The 18,656-nt window shown below is 51.3% G+C and overlaps 2 protein-coding genes across 2 annotated transcripts; both read left to right on the top strand.

The window, feature by feature from the left end:
• The first annotated feature begins 4,986 nt into the window (after positions 1 to 4,986).
• Positions 4,987 to 6,526, top strand: LOC102447708 (olfactory receptor 10A4-like). The gene has a single exon (XM_006134563.3). The coding sequence runs from the start codon at positions 4,987 to 4,989 to the stop codon at positions 5,953 to 5,955; it is 969 nt and encodes a 322-aa protein (XP_006134625.3). The 3' UTR covers positions 5,956 to 6,526.
• Positions 6,527 to 14,726: 8,200 nt separating this feature from the next.
• Positions 14,727 to 15,677, top strand: LOC106732787 (olfactory receptor 14I1-like). The gene has a single exon (XM_014579271.2). It carries the CDS (start codon positions 14,727 to 14,729, stop codon positions 15,675 to 15,677), a length of 951 nt encoding a protein of 316 aa, XP_014434757.2.
• The last annotated feature ends 2,979 nt before the right edge of the window (positions 15,678 to 18,656 follow it).

The raw sequence follows: 18,656 nt of genomic DNA, 5'->3' as shown, positions 1-18,656 counted from the left end.
GTCAGTGCGTTGTACCCATGAAAGCTCATGATACCATCTACATGTTTAATTAGTCTTTAAAGTGCTACCAGACCATTTGTTGTTTTTTAAGTTAACCCTGTACAGACTAACTCAGCTACCTCTCTGAAGCTACTGTACATATTGTACTTTACGGACATAAATACACGTGGTATTAAAAATCCATAGATGAGAGGTGCTCTCAATGTATCACACTATCACACCAAAAGCTTGTGTAGGTGGTACATAGAGGTACAGCTAGACAATAAAAATACTGAAGAGATTCGACAGTTTTTCAAAGGGACATTATTAAGGGCCCAAAAGCTAGCTATTCCGATGCGTAGGAAAGATAGAAAATACGGCAAAAGACCGCCTTGGATCAATCAGGAGATCTTGCATGATCTCAAAATAAAAAAGGAGTCATATACAAAATGGAAACGAGGACAAATGACAAAGGATGAGTATAGGCAAACAACACAGGAATGCAATATACAAACGCACCCATCCACGCACAGATACACACACGTGCATGCACACATGCACACAGCCACACACCACACACACACACATCAACACCACACATGCATGCATGCACACACACGCACAGACACACATACACAGACACACGCGTGTGCACACACATATTCACGCACAGACACCATACACACACACATCCGCACAGACACACGCACAGACAAACACACACGTACGTGCACTTGTACACACATGGCACACACCACACACTCACATGCACGCACACCACATACACACAAACGCACAGACACACACACACGCACACAGCCAGACACCAGCCACACACATACCCCCACACCACACACATGCACGTGCACACACACGCACCACACACACCCAAGCACGCCATACACAAATGCACTCACCCATGCACAGATACACACATGCACACACACACACACCACACACACCCCAACACCACACACACGAGCATGCACACACAGACAAGCACACACATGCGCGTGCCCACCCCCACCCCCACTCCCACCCCACAGACAGATAAATGCGCAGACACACACACACACAGACAAACATACATGCACATGCACACACAGGCACGTGCACACACACACGGCCCACACTACACATACCCACACCAAAGCACATGCACACCCACACATGCTTGTGCACACACACACACACAGCCACACAACACATACACCCCAAAACCACACACACACGCGCATGCACACACTTGCACAGGCTCACACACTGCACACGCCACACACCCCACACCCATGCACACCACACACATACAGATGCACACATGCGTGCACAAACACACACACAGCCCCACACCACACCCCCCCCCGACACCACACACACATGCGTGCACATACACGCATAGACACACACGGACGCGTGCAAACACCCACACACACCCGCACACCACACGCACACACACACGCGCACACACCCACAGACAAACACACACACACACATTGAGTCCCTAGGGTATGTCTAGACTACATGGCTCCGTCGATGAAGCTATGTAAACTCGTTTACCCGTGCGACGGGGAAGACGTTCCCCGCACTCGCAGCCGCAGCCCGACAGAGGCGCGGGGCGGGGCAGCAGCTGAGCGCCCCAGAGAAGCCGGGCGGGGTAGGGTGTCCAATCGGGGGTACAACCGCGGCTGCAGACGCGCCGCCCGGGGAGGGCATTAGGACCCCGAGGGACCCGGGCGGAGGAGCGCCGTGGGGGAGGACGGACCCGGCGTGCCGGGTCCAAAGGGCGGCAGCCGGGGGCGAAGGGGAGGAGAGAGCCCGGAGGGAGCGGGGACTGGCGGCGTTCTCTCCTCCTCCTTAGGCGGCCCAAGTGGAACAGCAGCTGGAGGTCTCCGGCCAAGCAACCGACCACTCCGGACCCGTCTGGGAACGGGAAGCCCAAGCCCGGCAGCCGGGGGACTTTTACCGGGAGCCGGGCGCCCACATCCTTCCTGTGTGTGGGTGCGGCGGGGAGAAGTGGGGCAGAACTGGACGCGATACTCCGGACGTGGCCTCCCCAGAGCAGAATAAGGGGCTGACCTCTCCGTGGGGCACAGAGCAAGGGCCGAGGGTCCGGGCGCGCCAGGGGAAAGAAGCCGCTGGCTTCCCCTGCCTGGCGGTGTCTGTGGGTCGGGGATGTTCCACGCGGTGTGCTCACACGCTGTCCGCCGGGCGCGCTCTCCCCCGGGGGGGGGGGGGATTTTGGGCGGCAGGAGAGTCAGTGCCAAGGTGTCTCCTCACAAGCTGTCCTGTCCCAGCCCCTCGGGAACGTGCCCCACCCTGGGCCTGGTGCCAATGAGCGTGTGACCCCGTTACCCGGTTCCTGCCGGAGTCTGCGAGCACGACCTGCCCCTCGCTCGGCCTCGCTGCGCTGAGTATCGGCAGAGTCCTGCTCCTTGTGGCCTGGGCCTCAGGCGTCACCCCAGGCCTGTGGGACATGGGCTGATGGGTCGGGCCCCCATCTCACTGCGCACACTCACCATGTCCCTGGCTCTCCCTCCTCACACAGAGTGTGTCCTGGTGCCCCTGAGAGCTCGCCCTGACTCTGCTCCTGCAGAAAACTGACTGGAGCCCAAGGGAGCAGCCCCCTGCCTGCTCTGGGCTGTGGGGCTGGCCCTCCAGGAGGGAAATGGGCCCTGTGGGTGGAGTAGGGCGGTCTGGGAGAGAGGAATCCTGGGTTCTCTTCCCAGCTCTGGCAGGGCAGTGGGGTGTAATGGTTAGAGTAGGGGGGACTGGGAGGCAGAGCTCCTGGGTTCAAATCGTGGTTCTGAGCGGGACCCAGAGTCAGAGCATCAGGGAACTGGAGCCGTGAGCCCCGGGGTTGTTCCTGAGTCCTTCTGTTGTGTGACCTTGGACACATGGTTCCTCCTGTTAGGCCATAAAACGTCCCACAATTGAAATCCCATCCCAAGTGCCGTGTGGAAAACACAGCCGAGGTGGCTGGGGACGGGAACGGTGCAATTCCCGGGATAGCACGGAGCCGGTGACGTTTGTCGTGGTCCGTGCGAGGCCGGGCCGCGCCTCCTCCCGGGAATCTGACCAGAGGATTCCTCCAGGACTCGGTCCCCAGAGCCGGTGAATGAAATAAAAACCCTGCGATTCCTTGCACAGGTGCAGCTAGGAGAGGGTGCGATTCTTCTTCCACAGGTAGGTGAAACCTCCCCCAACCCTTCCCCCACTCGCGGCCGGGGACGTCGCGCCCCGCTCTGCACTTAGAGCAAAATCGTGTCCCTGATTTCTGCATTTGTATTTCACGTACAGACAAACAGAGACTGGTTGTGTGTCTGAGCCCGCGGGTGTGTGTGTTCACATCTATCTATTTATCTATCCCCATACATCACATCCATCTATCTATCCTCACACACCCATCTATCTATCTATCTATCTATCTATCTATCTATCTATCTATCTATCTATCTATCTATCTATCTATCCTCACACACCCATCTATCTATCTATCTATCTATCTATCTATCTATCTATCTATCTATCTATCTATCTATCTATCTATCTATCTATCCCCACACACCCCTCTATCTATCTATCTATCTAGCTATCTAGCTATCTAGCTATCTATCCCCACAGTCCCATAAGAAAATATGTGAATTTCCAAGAGAACGGTCCTTCGGTTACGGCACGGTTTCAGCTATCAGCAGACCTCAGTGTCTATACCAGGAAATGCTGACTTCACATGTAAACCCAGCGACTTCTGCATTGCATTCCCAGATTCCTGCTTAGCAGCTCGCTGTTATTTGAGGGTTTGCTTTGAGGGCCCTGTATGAAAGGTGCTAGCGGTGTGGAAAATACAAGCTGTGTTATCGCTCATTTTAATATTATCTCCCTGGTGTCAGTGCCTGTTATAGCAAATTTCCCGCTCAACAAATAACCAGGAAGGAAAAAGAAATTGCAAAGTAAATCTTTTTGTAGGATCTTCTTTCTTTTCCACTTCTTTAGAGACAGGTTATAAAAGATCCACACCTGGTTTGTCTTTTCATCCCCACCGGGCTGTTCAGATTTACCCCTGCGAAGGAAACCAGAGGTATCCCGGAAAAGCAACGTCACATACAAGAAATGTGTGCACTTTTACCATTTATTTTTGAAACAGCGCTAACCTTGTAAACCTTGTTCTATGAAGAAGAAGGAATTTGTCGAAAGAGCACTTTTCTCTGAAATTTCGTGCCATGTAGACACGCCCAATTTCAGAAAAGCCTCTTTCAAAAGGAAATCAGAAAAATTTGAGCTAATTGTGTTTCTTTTTTCAATTTAACATTGCAGTAGAGACTTAGGCTGTGTCCAGACTCAGGGTTTTTTTCCGAAAAAGTAGCCTTTTTCCGAAAAAAACTTCACCTGTGTCTAGACTGCAGCAGCGTTCTTTCGAAATTAAATCGAAAGAACGCAGCTTTTCTTTCGACGGTGGCAAACCTCATTTTACGAGGAAGAACGCCTTTTTTCGAAAGTGCTCTTTCGAAAAAAGGCGTTCTTGAATGCAAACAGGGGTTTTTCAAAAGAGAGCATCCAGACTGCCTTTCAAAAAAGCGGCTTGCTTTTTCGAAAGTTCCGCTTGCAGTCTAGATGCTCTTTTTTGAAAGAGGCTTTTTCAAAAGTATCTTTCGAAAAAGCCTCTTTCAAAAGAGGCTTGCAGTCTAGACCTAGCCTTAGTGAAAGAAAGAAAGAAAGAAAGAAAGAAAGAAAGAAAGAAAGAAAGAAAGAAAGAAAGAAAGAAAGAAAGAAAGAAAGAAAGAAAGAAAGAAAGAAAGAAAGAAAGAAAGAAAGAAAGACATTTCTTGGTTCACATAGAAACAGCGACACCAGCTGATACCTGAATAAGTTTGGTCCCAGTTACACACAGAACTGCAGCAGGTTTTAATCTTAAGCATCCCCCATTGTAAACACACCAGTCCACACGATGTGATTCTCATCCACTTGTTTTGTTTGTTTCTGATGCAGTGTCGGTCTTTCTCCGCCCTACAGATGAGCAATTCTGAGAGCCACGCTGGGGAGAACCAGACCGTCTCCGGTGTGTTCATCCTGGTGGGGTTTTCCTACCTTGGCGAGCTGCAAATCCTTCTGTATCTGGTGTTTCTTCCTTCCTACCTGTTTGCGCTGATGGGGAACCTGATCATTACCCTCCTGATAAAGCTCAACCCCTCCCTCCACACCCCCATGTATTTCTTCCTGGTGAACCTGTCTGTCTCAGGAATCTGCTTCATCACCAGTGTGATCCCTCAGCTGCTGGTTCACCTCCTCGTGGAGGAAAAGACCATCTCCTTCGCGGGCTGCGCAGCCCAGTTTTTCGTCCTCAACCTCGCAGGCCTCACAGGCTGTTGTTTCCTAGCGGTCATGGCCTATGACCGCTACGTGGCCATCTGTCGCCCCCTGCACTACGCCACCATCCTGAGCGGCCAGGCGTGTGCGTGGCTCGCGGGTGCTTCGTGGCTCATCGGTATCTTATCTGCAGGAGCGCAGACCACACAGCTCTTCAGCCTGCCCTTTTGTGGATCCCACCGCATCCACCATTATTTCTGCACTGCCCAAGGGTTACATAAGATGCTCTGCTCCAACCCATGGAAGAACATGATCTTTTCCTTCGTCGTGCTGGTGCTATTTGTGATGGGTCCTTTTTTACTGATACTCCTGTCCTACGTCCGCATCATCTCCACCATCCTCAAGCTCTCAACCGTGGAGGGCAGACGCAAAGCCTTCTCCACCTGCTCCTCCCACCTCACGGTGGTGGCTTTGCTCTATGGATCAGCCTTCGTGAGTCACCTGAAACCCGCGTCAAGTTCTAACCCAGAGCACGATCAATTGTCTTTCCTCGTATACACAGTTGTGACCCCTGTGTTGAACCCCATCATTTACACCCTGCGGAACAAAGAGGTGAAGGCAGCCTTTAGAAACACAGTAGGAAAGGCGAAATTTCCACGCCGCTGGAGATATTAGAGAATGAAACGTTGAGGGAAATTAAGTAGCGTGAAGAGGCGAATTCAATCCCATTTGGTTCCATTTTGTCCTTCTGACTCTCACGTTTTTTAAGACAGATTTTTCCCTTTTAAAATGATGACCCAGTCGAAAGCTGTCTGGAAAATTGGTTACCAAAAAAATTCTAACTAGAAAGGAAATTTCCATCACACTTTGGCTAGGTTCTTCGAAAAATCGAAGGAGGCAATTGAGTCTAAGAACGACCTTGGTTTTCTGTCTTTGGAGCAGATACAAGATTTGGATCTGAATCCGTCTGGTCCCCAATGAGTCGTGGATTTCCGCATGTCCATCCGGGGATGAAAGATCCCTGCAGATATAAAAGGGAGATCCGTGGATTTCCGGGCATCGATCTATCTTCAAATTATGAAATGTCCAAGGAAAAACAAAATTAACTCAAATAAGAAACCTTTCATAAAACGTTCACTCTTTTGGGGGGTAAATGTAACCATTTGTACCAGCATTTTCATCCTGGAAAGATTTCGTAAGCTCTCTGTTGCATTTCCTTATCTGGACTCTGTAGCAGTGATGGAGTGAGACTAATAAACCAAATGATCCCTAATCGACTCAGCGTTGAGATAAACCCATAATCCGGCTTGTTCATGGCCCTGTGAGTTGACACCCGGCCTCACACAGAAGCTGAAGGAGAAATGTCCGTGGGGGTCTCTGGGTTATGACTGAAAACCAAGCAACAGCTGAGTGTCCAGGGTGTATTTTCGGGAAACGCTGTTCATCGGAGGGCAAAGCTGCAGGGGATTAGGGTCTGGCCCACAAGAGATTTCTAATGGAGATCAAGCAGTGAGGAAAGGATCCCATGAAAGGATGCGAATGCATTAGAGAGGTTGTGTCTAGACTACATGCCTCCGTCGACGGAGGCATGTAGATTAGCCAGATCGGCAGAGGGAAATGAAGCCGCGATTAAAATAATCGCGGCTTCATTTAAATTTAAATGGCTGCCCCGCTCTGCCGATCAGCTGTTTGTCGGCAGATCGGGGCAGTCTGGACGCGCCGCGCCGACAAAGAAGCCTTTCTTGATCGGCACAGGTAAACCTGGTTTCACGAGGCATACCAGTGCCAATCAAGAAAGGCTTCTTTGTCGGCGCGTCCAGACTGCCCCGATCTGCCGACAAACAGCTGATCGGCAGAGCGGGGCAGCCATTTAAATTTAAATGAAGCCGCGATTATTTTAATCGCGGCTTCATTTCCCTCTGCCGATCTGGCTAATCTACATGCCTCCGTCGACGGAGGCAAGTAGTTTAGACTTACCCAGAGGGTCCAGCAGAGGGCGACCAAAACGATTTGGGGGCTGGACACATGACCTACTAGGAGCGGCTGAGGGATTTGGGTTTGTTTAGTCTGCAGAAGAGAAGAGTGAGGGGGGATTTGAGAGCAGCCTGCAACTCCCTGAAGGGGGGTTCCCCAGAGGCTGGCGAGAAGCTGTTCTCAGTGGGGGCAGATGGCAGAACGAGGAGCAACGGTCTCAGGTTGCAGTGGGGGAGGTCTAGGTTGGACAGTAGAAAACACTCTTGCCCTAGATGGGTGGGGAAGCGCTGGGATGGGTTCCCTAGGGAGGGGGTGGAATCTCCATCCCTAGAGGTTTAATTCCTGGCTGAACCAAGCCCTGCTGAGATGGTTGAGTCGGGATTGGTCCTGTTTTGGGCAGGGGGTTGGACTCGGAGCCTCCTGAGGTCTCTGCCAGGCCTGGGATTCTGTGAGAGCAAAAGGCAGGCCCGGCTCTCAGAAGGCGGCAGGCCGAGGGCGGAGGCGGCAGCGACACGCCCCAGAGGTACCGGGCACCCATCGGTAAACACACTCCAGGCTGGTCCCAGAGCCCCCCGCCAACAGCACCCGACCCATAGACAGCGACGGACTGACCCATGCTCAGGTTAGGGGCACGGTGGCCATAAGGTGGGGGCAGGGCTGTTTTCAGCCAAGTCGCATGTACAAGACAATGTGAGGCAGGCAGGCTCCCCACGTGCGATGGGGAGCGCGTGTGTTTCTGGGAGCAAAGATGGACCTTTGAGGGGTCACCGGAGCACAACGGAAAATCCCGTCCATTGTCAGGGGAACATATAAGAACATCAGAACAGCCAGACCGGATCAGACCAATGGTGCATCTAACGCAGTGTCCTCTCTGCCGACAACGACCAAGACCAGGTGCCCCAGAGGGAGTGAAGAGACGAGGAAATTCTCACGGGATTCCTCTCCTTATGTCCATTTCCAGCTTCTGGCAAACAGAGGCTAGGGACACCATTCCTGCCCATCCTGTTGATGTACCTTACCTCCATACATTTATTTAGTTCCTTTTTTTGAACCCTGTTAAAGTTCCGGTCTTCACAACATCCTCCGGCAAGGAGTTCCACAAGTTAAGAAACTTCCTTTGTTTGTTTTAAACTTGCTACCTGTTCATTTCACTTGGTGACCCTTGTTCACATGCTCGGTGCCTTTGTATAGGGTGCCTCTCTGGATCCATAGGAAATATGGCCCTGAGCCGTCCCACCTTATTTAAGCTGTGGCCAGTGGGGGTTCTCTCAGGGTCGGCTGGGCCGGCGGGTCTGTGCAGAGCCGGGGCCCCACACAGAGGGAACATGGACACAGCCGAAATGTTATCGCCATGGGACAGAGCAAGAGACCTGTCAGGGCAGCACGTGGGTGGCACAGTGGAATGTAGAGCTGGGCAAAATATGCCCCGGAGGATGGATCCGGCCCTCACAGTCACTGGATCAGGCCTGCAGACACAGCAGGGGCCCGGACAGACTTCCAGCCTAGCTCGCGCCCTTCCCTTCCCCCACTACCAGTCAGAAAGTGGCTTTGGTGAGTCCAGGGGAGGGGGCTGGTGTTTCATTCCCTGCTCCCGCCCCCAGCCCAATCCCATTGGTCGACATCGACCACGCTCCAGAATCTCGGCGTATCCCCTCCTCTACAATTACTGCCCCCGCCTGGGGTAAGGTCAGGGCACACGGTGAAAGGGATGATTCAGGTGGGAAGGAAAGAGCATCGTACGCAACTGGAGACTCTGCGTGTGTGTGTGTGTGTGTGTGTGTGTGTATGTGGGTGTGTGTGTGTGATATGTGTGCGTGAGTGTGTACTTGTGGTGTGTGAGGGTGTGCGTGGGCCTGTGGTGTCTCTGTGGGTGGGTGGGTTGGTGAGTGTGTGTTTGTGTGTGTGTGTGTGTGTGAGAGTGGGTGGGTGAGTGTGGGTATGTGGTGTGTGTGTGGTGTCTGGGTGTGTATGTGAGTGTGTGTGTGCATGTGTGTGTGTGAGTATGTGGGTTTGTGTCTGTGATATGTGTGTGTGCGTATGTACTTGTGGTGTCTATGTGTGTGCATGAGCCTGTGGTGTCTCTGTGTGTGTGTCTGTGCGTGGGGGGGTGGGTGAGTGTCTGTGTATGCGGTGTCTGTGTGTGTGTATGTGTGTGCATGTGTGAGTGGGTGGGTATGTGGTATGTGTGTGGTGTCTGGGTGTGTATGTGAATGTGTGTGTGCTTGTGGGTGTGATCTCTGCGTGTGCATGCGTGTGTGGTATGTGGGTGGGTGTGTGGGTGTGGGGGTGTGTGGGTGTGAGGTGTCTGTGTGTGTGTGTGTGTGTGGGTGTGAGGTGTCTGTGTGTGTGTGTGTGTGTATGCATGTGTGGCTGGGAGTGTCACTGGGTGGTTGGGAGTGTGTGTGTGTGTGTGTGTGTGTGTGTGTCTGCGATGTCTCTCCTATCCACTGAGGATACCTCACCCCCCGGGCCACGCGTCCTGTTCCCATGTGACTGCGAGGGACACCTTACAGCGGAGGAACTTGCACGTCCCAGCCTCACGTCCTGTAGGAATCCCCGACTGGCGTGGGACATGGGACAGGAGGGAACACAGCAGTGGCTCAGGCCCAAACTTGGCTCCAGGAAGATCGTTGGCAACCGAGTGTTTCTGCGGTTCCAAGCCTGAGCATGTAACAACATCTTCATAGGGCCAGGAGTCCCAAGGCGTTTACACACCTCCCGATTCCAACAGGCCTTACAAAAGTACCGAAGCAGTTGACATGACTAATTCCCATTGGATTCCTATGGGATTTAGACACCTGGCTGATTTAGGAATGTCAGTAAATCCCATATTGGGAAAAAAATAATCCCAAATATACATGCAAAATGATGGGGACTATTTTAGCTAGAATCACTCAGAAGAGAGATCTTGGAGCCACTATGGATAGTGCGCTGAAAACATCCTCTCCACGTGCAGCGGCAGTCAAAAAAGTAAACCGAATGTTAGGAATCATTTAAAAAGCGATAGAGAACAAAACAGAAAATATCTTATTGCTTCTATATAAATCCATGAGATGCCCACATCTCGAATACTGGGTACAGCTGTAGTTGCCTCCTCTCGAAAAAGATGCATTGGCATTGGAAAAGGTTCAGAAAAGGGCAACAAAAATGATGAGGGGTTTGAATCAGGTCCCATATGAAGAGAGATTAAAAAGACTTGAACTTTTCATCTGAGAAAAGAAGAGACGAATGGGGGGATATGATAGAGGTCTATCAAAACATGACAGGTATGGAGAAAGTGAATAAGGAAACATTATGTACTTGTTTCCATACTATAAGAAGTGAAATGCAAAGGCTGTAGGTTTAAACCAAACAAAAGAAAGTTTTTCTATCTGCAGCACACCGTTAATCTGTGGAACTCCTTGCCAAATGAAAGCTCTGAGCACCAGGACTTTAACAAGGTTCAAAAAACAGCTATATAGATTTATGGAGGTTAGGTCCACCAATGGCTATTAGCAGGGCTTGACAAAGTATTGTATCTTCTCGCCCGAGGGGAATAGATTTCTGCCGGGTGCCCCGTTCATTTGCGGCGCGCGCATGCACCATGCGGGTCTTGCACATGCACAGTGTGGGGCTGGCGAGCAGCTTTCGCCACAGTTTGTCAAGCCCTGGCAGGATGGGTAGGGACGGTGTCCCTTGCTCTTTCTGTCTGGAAATCGATGTCAGGAGAGGGATCGTGTGATGCCCTCTGGGGCATCTGGTATGGGCCACGTCAGCAGACAGGATACTGGGCTGGATGGGCCTTTGGTTTGACCCAGTCTGGCCGTTCTTATCTCCAGTCTGCTCCAGGCTGCAACTTCAGGTGCCCAAATCCCTTTCCACGTCTTGCCCACGGATTGCACCGGAGGAGGCTGGACCCCTGGGCGGGAGGCCCACGGCCCTGTGCCGCACGAGGGTGCAATCGCAGGATGACGACGGCGCGTTGGGGATGTTCAATTGATGTTGGCAGGCGCTTTGCCTCTGAGCCTCTGTGTCGGAGCTGTGCCGGGCCCCAGGGAGCGCGTCCCACCAGCCCGTGACAATTAGCCCGGGATAAATCACCTCCCAACCGTTCAGCCGCCCGACATCAGCGCCGCTCCCCACCAGCTCCATGCGGCTCGGCCACAGAGATCAGCTGGCAGGTCCCGCTCCAAAGCCACGTCCCTCCGACCGGGGCTGGAGCCGCATCACTGCGGCCCAGTGCAACGACCAGCATCCCCCTGCAGAGTCCACACGCCCGCAGTGATGGGAGGGGGCTTCCATAGGACCAGCCCCTCCGCGAGTCCTGGCAGCTAGGGCCTGGCAGGTATTTTCCCATTGATCCCCCTGCATCGACTTCAGTGGGGAAGGCAGCAGAGAGATACCAGGCTGGGTGGGACCTTACAGCTGGGAGTGGTGTGTTGGGCAGGGAAAAGTGAAGGGTTGAACGGACACTTAGACACTTATGACTTTTGCATCAAAGCACAACAGTGGTGGGGAAGATTAGATAGATAGATAGATAGATAGATAGATAGATAGATAGATAGATAGATAGATAGATAGATAGATAGATAGATAGATAGATAGATAGATAGATAGATAGATAGATAGATAGATAGATAAAAGAATCCAGGCATTAGAGGACAGAGTGCATTATGAATTGTGGATAAGTCCACCAACTCTATCCCAGTTTCAATCGGGCGTTACCACGGAGGAGAAATGTAAGCACACACGTCTGCATTGTCATTTGAAGCCTTCCTGCTCCCTTTAATCTAAGGCCAGATCAGAATTTGTCCAGCCTTCTGGGAGATGCTGAAACTTCTTTTCCAAAATTAGATTTCGACAATCAAACATTTCCTGCCGAGAGCGGCACATTTTAAGAGGGAAATTTGGTTTTTAGAAGGAAACGGAGATCCTCTGAGACACACACAAAGCTGTAGGTGTAAGAGGCAAATTGCCCTCACAATAATCGCCACCCATATTTGCAAGGAGCCGTAAGAACCGTGTGCGCGGGGGGTGAATACTGCCACATTTTAGCATAACTTTAAATGGGCTTCTTTTTACTGCATCCTTGCCCAGTCCTGTTTGAACACAGGAGCGATCCAAAGCTACCGATGAGCAGGGGACACAGAGATACAGAAGGGGGGAGTGACTGGTAACCTCGGGGAACAGGGCAGGGCAGGGGTGGAGCCCCAAACACAACCCACATCCACCGATGGCCCATGCGCCGGCGGAGCACAGAGCTACATGCAGAGCGGTGAGCAACACCACCCGGGAGAGACGAAAGGGACCCCCTGGAGAGACCCTCCTGCCTTGGCGACGGGCGCTCGGCTGCTGTTCGGTGCAGCCAATAAGCTTGTCGCAGAGTAGCTGGCTCTCCACAAGTGGGAAGGGGAGGAGTCATCACCAAAACGCTGGCAAAGGAGTCTGGGGGTGTCCATGGAGCTCTGCCCCCGACAGCGGGAATCAGGCCAGGTCGGCATGTTTTAGAACTTCCATGTCATGCCCAACGTGCCAGGCAGAATAGACGGACCCGTGTCCGTTGTGCTGGGGGTGAGTTGTCATTTGATCCATCCTTTGTACAATTATGGACTGCAGGCTCCCCTGGTGAGAAACCACCCCGCCATATAAACTAGGCAAATACAATTTAGATGGCGCTACTATAAGGTGGGTGCATAACTGGCTGGATAACCATTATCAGAGAGTAGTTATCAATGGTTCACAATCCTGCTGGAAAGGCATAACAAGTGGGGTTCCGCAGGGGTCTGTTTTGGGACCGGTTTTGTTCAATATATTCATCAACGATTTAGGTATTGGCATAGAAAGTACGCTTATTAAGTTTGCAGATGATACCAAGCTAGGAGGGGTAGCGACTGTTCTGGAGGATAGGGTCATAATTCAGAATGATCTGGACAAATTGGAGAAATGGTCTGAGGTAAACAGGATGAAGTTTAATAAAGACACATATGAAGTGCTCCAGTTAGGAAGAAACATACAGAATAGGAAGTGACTGTTTAGGAAGGAGTACGGTAGAAAAGGACCTAGAGGTTATAGTGGATCACAAGCTATATACTAGTCAACAGTGTGATCATAGAATCATAGAATAATAGGACTGGAAGGGACCTCGAGAGGTCATCGAGTCCAGCCCCCCGCCCTCAAGGCAGGACCAAGCTCCGTCTACACCATCCCTGACAGATGTCTATCTAACCTGTTCTTGAATATCTCCAGAGAGAGAGATTCCACCACCTCCCTTGGCAATTTATTCCAATATTTGTTCACCCTGACAGTTAGGAATTTTTTCCTAATGTCCAATCTAAACCTCCCCTGCTGCACTTTAAGCCCATTACTCCTTGTCCTGTCCGCAGAAACCAAGAGGAACAAATTTTCTCCTTCCTCCTTGTGACACCCTTTTAGATATTTGAAAACCGCTCTCATGTCCCCCCTTAATCTTCTTTTTTCCAAACTAAACAAGCCCAGTTCATGAAGCCTGGCTTCATAGGTCATGTTCTCTAAACCTTTAATCATTCTTGTCGCTCTTCTCTGGACCCTTTCCAATTTCTCCACCTCTTTCTTGAAATGTGGCGCCCAGAACTGGACACAGTACTCCAGCTGAGGCCTAACTAGTGCAGAGTAGAGCGGCAGAACGACTTCACCTCACAGCAGATGGTGTTGCAAAAAAAGCAAACATGATTTTGGGCTGCATTAACAGGTGTGTTGTGAGCAAGACACGAGAAGTCATTCTTCCGCTCTACTCTGCGCTGGTTAGGCCTCAGTTGGAGGATTGTGTCCATTTCTGGGCACCGCGTTTCAAGAAAGATGTGGAGAAATTGGAGAAGGTCCAGAGAAGAGCGACAAGAATGATGAAAGGTCTAGAGAACATGAGCTATGAAGAAAGGCTGAAGGAATTGGGTTTGTTTAGTTTAGAAAACAGAAGATTGAGGGGGGACGTAATAGCGGTTTTCAGGTATCTAAAAGGGTGTCATGAGGAGGAGGGAGAAAACTTGTTCATCTTGGCCTCTGAGAACAGGACAAGAAGCAATGGGCTTAAACTGCAGCAAGGGAGGTTTAGGTTGGACATTAGGAAAAAGTTCCTAACTGTCAGGGTGGTCAAACAATGGAATAAATTGCCCAGGGAGGTTGTGGAATCCCCATCTCTGGAGATATTTAAGAGCAGATTAGATAAATGTCTGTCAGGGATGGTCTAGACAGTGCTGGATCCTGCCAATAGGGGAGGGGACTGGACTCGATGACTTCTCGAGATCCCTTCCAGTCCTAGTATTCTATGATTCTATGAGTGGGAGGTCTGGCCATTTACACTGGTGCGATCATGCACTTGACTAACGAGCTGATTGCCCAGAGAGAGGCAGATGAATGCTGCGTTCCTGAGACAGTCCCCTCGAGATATGTTCCCCAGATGGAAACCAGAGTCTTTGTTCTTCCTGGCACAGGCAGGACACAATGACCCGAGGAAGAAAATGTCCAACCGAAGCACCGAGTTCCTTCTCCAGGGCTTCTCGGACGTGCGGGAGCTGCAGATGTTGCACGTTGTCCTCTTCCTGGTGCTCTACTTGGCGGCCTCCATTGGGAACCTTCTCATCGTTACAGCCATAACGCTCGACCGCCACCTTCACACCCCCATGTACTTCTTCCTGGTGAACCTCTCCCTCCTGGACCTTGGCTCCGTCTCCGTAACCATCCCCAAGTCCATGGCCAACTCCCTCCAGGACACGAGGTCCATTTCCTACGTGGGATGCGTCGCCCAAGTCTTTCTCTTCGTCTTCTTCGCTGCGGCTAATATCATCTTGCTCACTGTCATGGCCTACGACCGGTACGTGGCCATCTGCCAACCATTACACTACGAGCGCGTGATGAACCGGAGAGCATGTGTCCACTTGGCCGCCGTTGCCTGGCTTGCCGGGGCGGTCAACTCTGCCGTGCAAACTGGGAGCGCCTTCCGGTTGCCCTTCTGCCAGCCCCATGTCGTAGACCAGTTCTTCTGCGAAATCCCCCCGCTGCTCAAACTCATGTGTGCCGACGCGTACCGCAGTGAAGTCGGCATTCTGGGCTTTACCGCATGTTTGCTCTTGAGCTGCTTTACTTTGATAGTTCTGTCGTACGCGCACATCTTCTCCGCCGTACTGCGAATCCCCGCCGGACAGGGCCGGCACAAGGCCTTCTCCACTTGCGTGCCTCACCTCATCGTCATCTCCTTGTTCTTCGGCACGGGCACCTTTGCCTACCTGAAACCCACCAACGGCTCAGCCCCAGGGCTGGAGATGGCGGTGGCTGTTCTCTACTCTGTCATGACTCCCATGCTGAACCCAGTTATCTACAGCATGAGGAACAAGGACATCAAAGCCGCCCTGCAGAAGCTGGTGGCTTGGACATTGTTCACCAAGAAGAACATGTCTGTCGTTCTCCCATGACCACGGTGTTAGACCATGATTTGTTGTTCAACTGATGAAAACGTTGTTTCTAGGGGTAAATCACATGCTTAATCTTTATGTAATAGTAACAAGCCAACTCCACAGAAGTCAACAGTGTTTCTACCAATGCAAGTAAGGCAAGAACCGAGGATACGTCTACACTGCAAAGTTAATTCGAAATAACAGCCCTCATTTCAAATTAACTTTAATAACGTCTATACATGCAAACCGCTATTTCGAATTTAATTCAAAATAGCGGAGCCCTTAATTCGAATTTGATAAACCTCATTCTACGAGGAGTAACACCAAATTTGAAATAAGGGGCCTCCAGCCCTTCCCACAGAGCCCTGGTGGCCACTCTGGGCACAATCAGGAAAACTTCCTCTCCTCTCGCCCAGCCCCGGAGCCATTGAAGGGGTCGACCCTGGCCACAGTGCCTGTGCCAGCTCCAAGCCTGCCAGCCCAGAGCCAGCAGTGGCCACCAGGGCCCCTGATCCAGTGGCTGCAAAACATGAACCCGGAAGCCCCTGGCAGCCAGCCCTCCACCGCTCCCCAGGAGCAGTCTGCCAGCTCCCAGGAGCCTGACAGGGGCTGGAGAAGGCAGGCACCTTCCTGGTCCAGGGTGGAGTTTCTGGACCTTATTCAGGTTTGGGGGGGATGCCCCAGCATCCATGATCTCAGCTATAGACAGAGGAACATGGCCGTCTATGGCAGGATAGCTGCCAGCCTGGCCACCAACGGCCACATGCGAACCCAGGTGCAGGTTTGCATGAAAGTCAGGTTGATCCGGGGAGACCCCCAACCCTGAGCCCCGAGCTTCCCCTCCCCCTTCTTCCCCTTGCTTCCCCCTTCCAGCTCCCTACTCCCAGGTTTCCCCAACCCCTCCCGCAGCCTCTCCCTTCCCCTCTCCCACCTCCTTTTCCCAGTCTCCCCAGAGGTCCATTACCCCCAGTTTTGTTCAATAAACCCAGTTTCTATTTTTGAACACACGTGTCTTTTATTTGACATCAGGAAGGGGGCTAGGGAGGGGTAAGTGGAAGGCCGTGAGGGAGGAATGGGGCACGAGCCCCCGGTGGGGAGGACCGGGGTGGCTCTGAGGGATCCTCAGGATGGATGTTCTCCTACAGGGCTCCTGGATCCTGACAGCCCCCCGATGTCTCCCCCCGATGGCAGCCTGCAGCAAGTGCAGCAAGTGATGGCAACGACCCCACAAGATGCACCGGCGTGCCCAGGGTCAGCTCTGGTTCCAAGTGGCCGAGTGCTGTGGTGTCCCAAGTGTGGGCACTCAGGGCACTCCAAGTCAGGACTGCTTTGCTGTCCCTCATCGAGGTAGACAAGCAAGCGGGGAACCCTGAGAACTGTCTGTCTGCGGCGGGGGTCGGGTCCCTTTAAGCACGGAGCTCAGTTAGCCTCAGGCAGCAGCCCCCCCACACTAAGTCCTAACCTGATGCTCTGCCGGCTCTGGCTTCGGCCAGCCTTAACTTCGGTTCAGGGTCCGCTCAGTGTAAACACACTATTTCGAAATAGTTTTTATATCAAGATGCATTATTTCGAATTAGCTTAATTCAAATTAACTATTTAGTTATTAACTATTAAGTTAATTTGAAATAGTGTTGGAGTGTAGACATACCCCGAGTTATTAATCCATTTTGTGGATTTGTACTGCTACCATCGCCATGAGTACGTCTACACTGCATGGCTGCTTCGGTATCCCTAAATCTCTACCCCGTGTCTACACAAGCGGCCTCTTATTTAGAATATTTTTCGAAATAATGGGCATGCTATTTCACTCATTCTGTAAACCTCATTGCATAAGGGATTAGGATCGGCTTGAAATAGCACATTCTTTCGATATTGCAAAAGAAGATATTTCAAGAGAGGTTCGCAATAAGGTGTCCACTTTGTGTAGTGCAAATTGCATATCTTATTTCGAGTTGAGAGGGCTGTGTAGGCCCACCCCAGACGGCCAGAGAACCTTCTACATTAAATCAGCAAAGTCCTCAGTCCAGTTTATCGCGTCTCAGCTTTTCCGTTGTTGGACTGATGGGTTTCACAACTTTGTTTGGACATTTCTAATTCCTTGCTTGTCTCTAGTTTGTTTTGTTTTGTTTTTCTGGGTGGTCTATTCTCTGTGTATGGGGGTGCGTGGGAAATAGTTGCTTTGAAGCTTGTGACTTTTTCTCCTTCATCGTTCTCCCTATCTATTGGGGGGTGTCGACGTCAGGCCTTGGGTGGGATTTTCCGAGACAGTTCCACTTTTCATTCCCGTGCTAGTCAAAAGGAAGGGGAAAGATTCTGTGGATACAGGAATGGCGGGATTCCTGCTGAAATGATGACTTTAATGTTGTGACTTGAGACTGAAATTGGTGATTTTATTGTGCCTTCGGTGTGCATCTTTAAAAAGATGCTTTTAGCTAAATAAATAAATGAATGTTGTTCCAGTCTTGATATGATGGAAAGACTTTTTTTTTAAGAGCAAAGTTTGCATCATATTTCCCAAGGTAAATCAAACCCTAGCTAAGGAGCACAAATTTGGATCCCATTGAGGTTTTGGGGTGTGACGGACGAGGAGCTGTTTGTCTTGTGATTCCCTTTGTTCCCATTCCACTACATAAACGATACTTCAAAGAAAAACGTCTCCTCACTTGGCTCACTCCTGGGCACAGCTTCTGGGGGAAGATCGTACGGACAAACCCAGTTAGAACAGCTGAGCGAACATGAGGGGGGTACAGGGGACTGCACCCGGAGAATGAGTAGGAGTGTGGGACCATCATGTGGTCCCAGCCTATGAAAAATGCACGAATGCGGCCCAGACCAAAGAGCTGCACACAGATGGGAGAAGAGCTCTGTAGCTGTAACAATTGTAAAGGGATCTGGATTTGGCCAAGGGTGTTTTGTCCATATTAACCTCAAAGGGTGAGAAACGGTACCCTGGATCCAAGATACTGTCAGCTTCTTGTTATTTTTACATCCATATGT

The sequence above is a fragment of the Pelodiscus sinensis genome, chromosome 30 (assembly GCF_049634645.1).
Source record: "Pelodiscus sinensis isolate JC-2024 chromosome 30, ASM4963464v1, whole genome shotgun sequence".
In the NCBI taxonomy this organism is placed as follows: Eukaryota; Metazoa; Chordata; order Testudines; family Trionychidae; genus Pelodiscus; species Pelodiscus sinensis.
The sequence above is the reverse complement of the archived record's forward strand: the minus strand, read 5'-3'. Positions and strand labels throughout refer to the sequence as shown.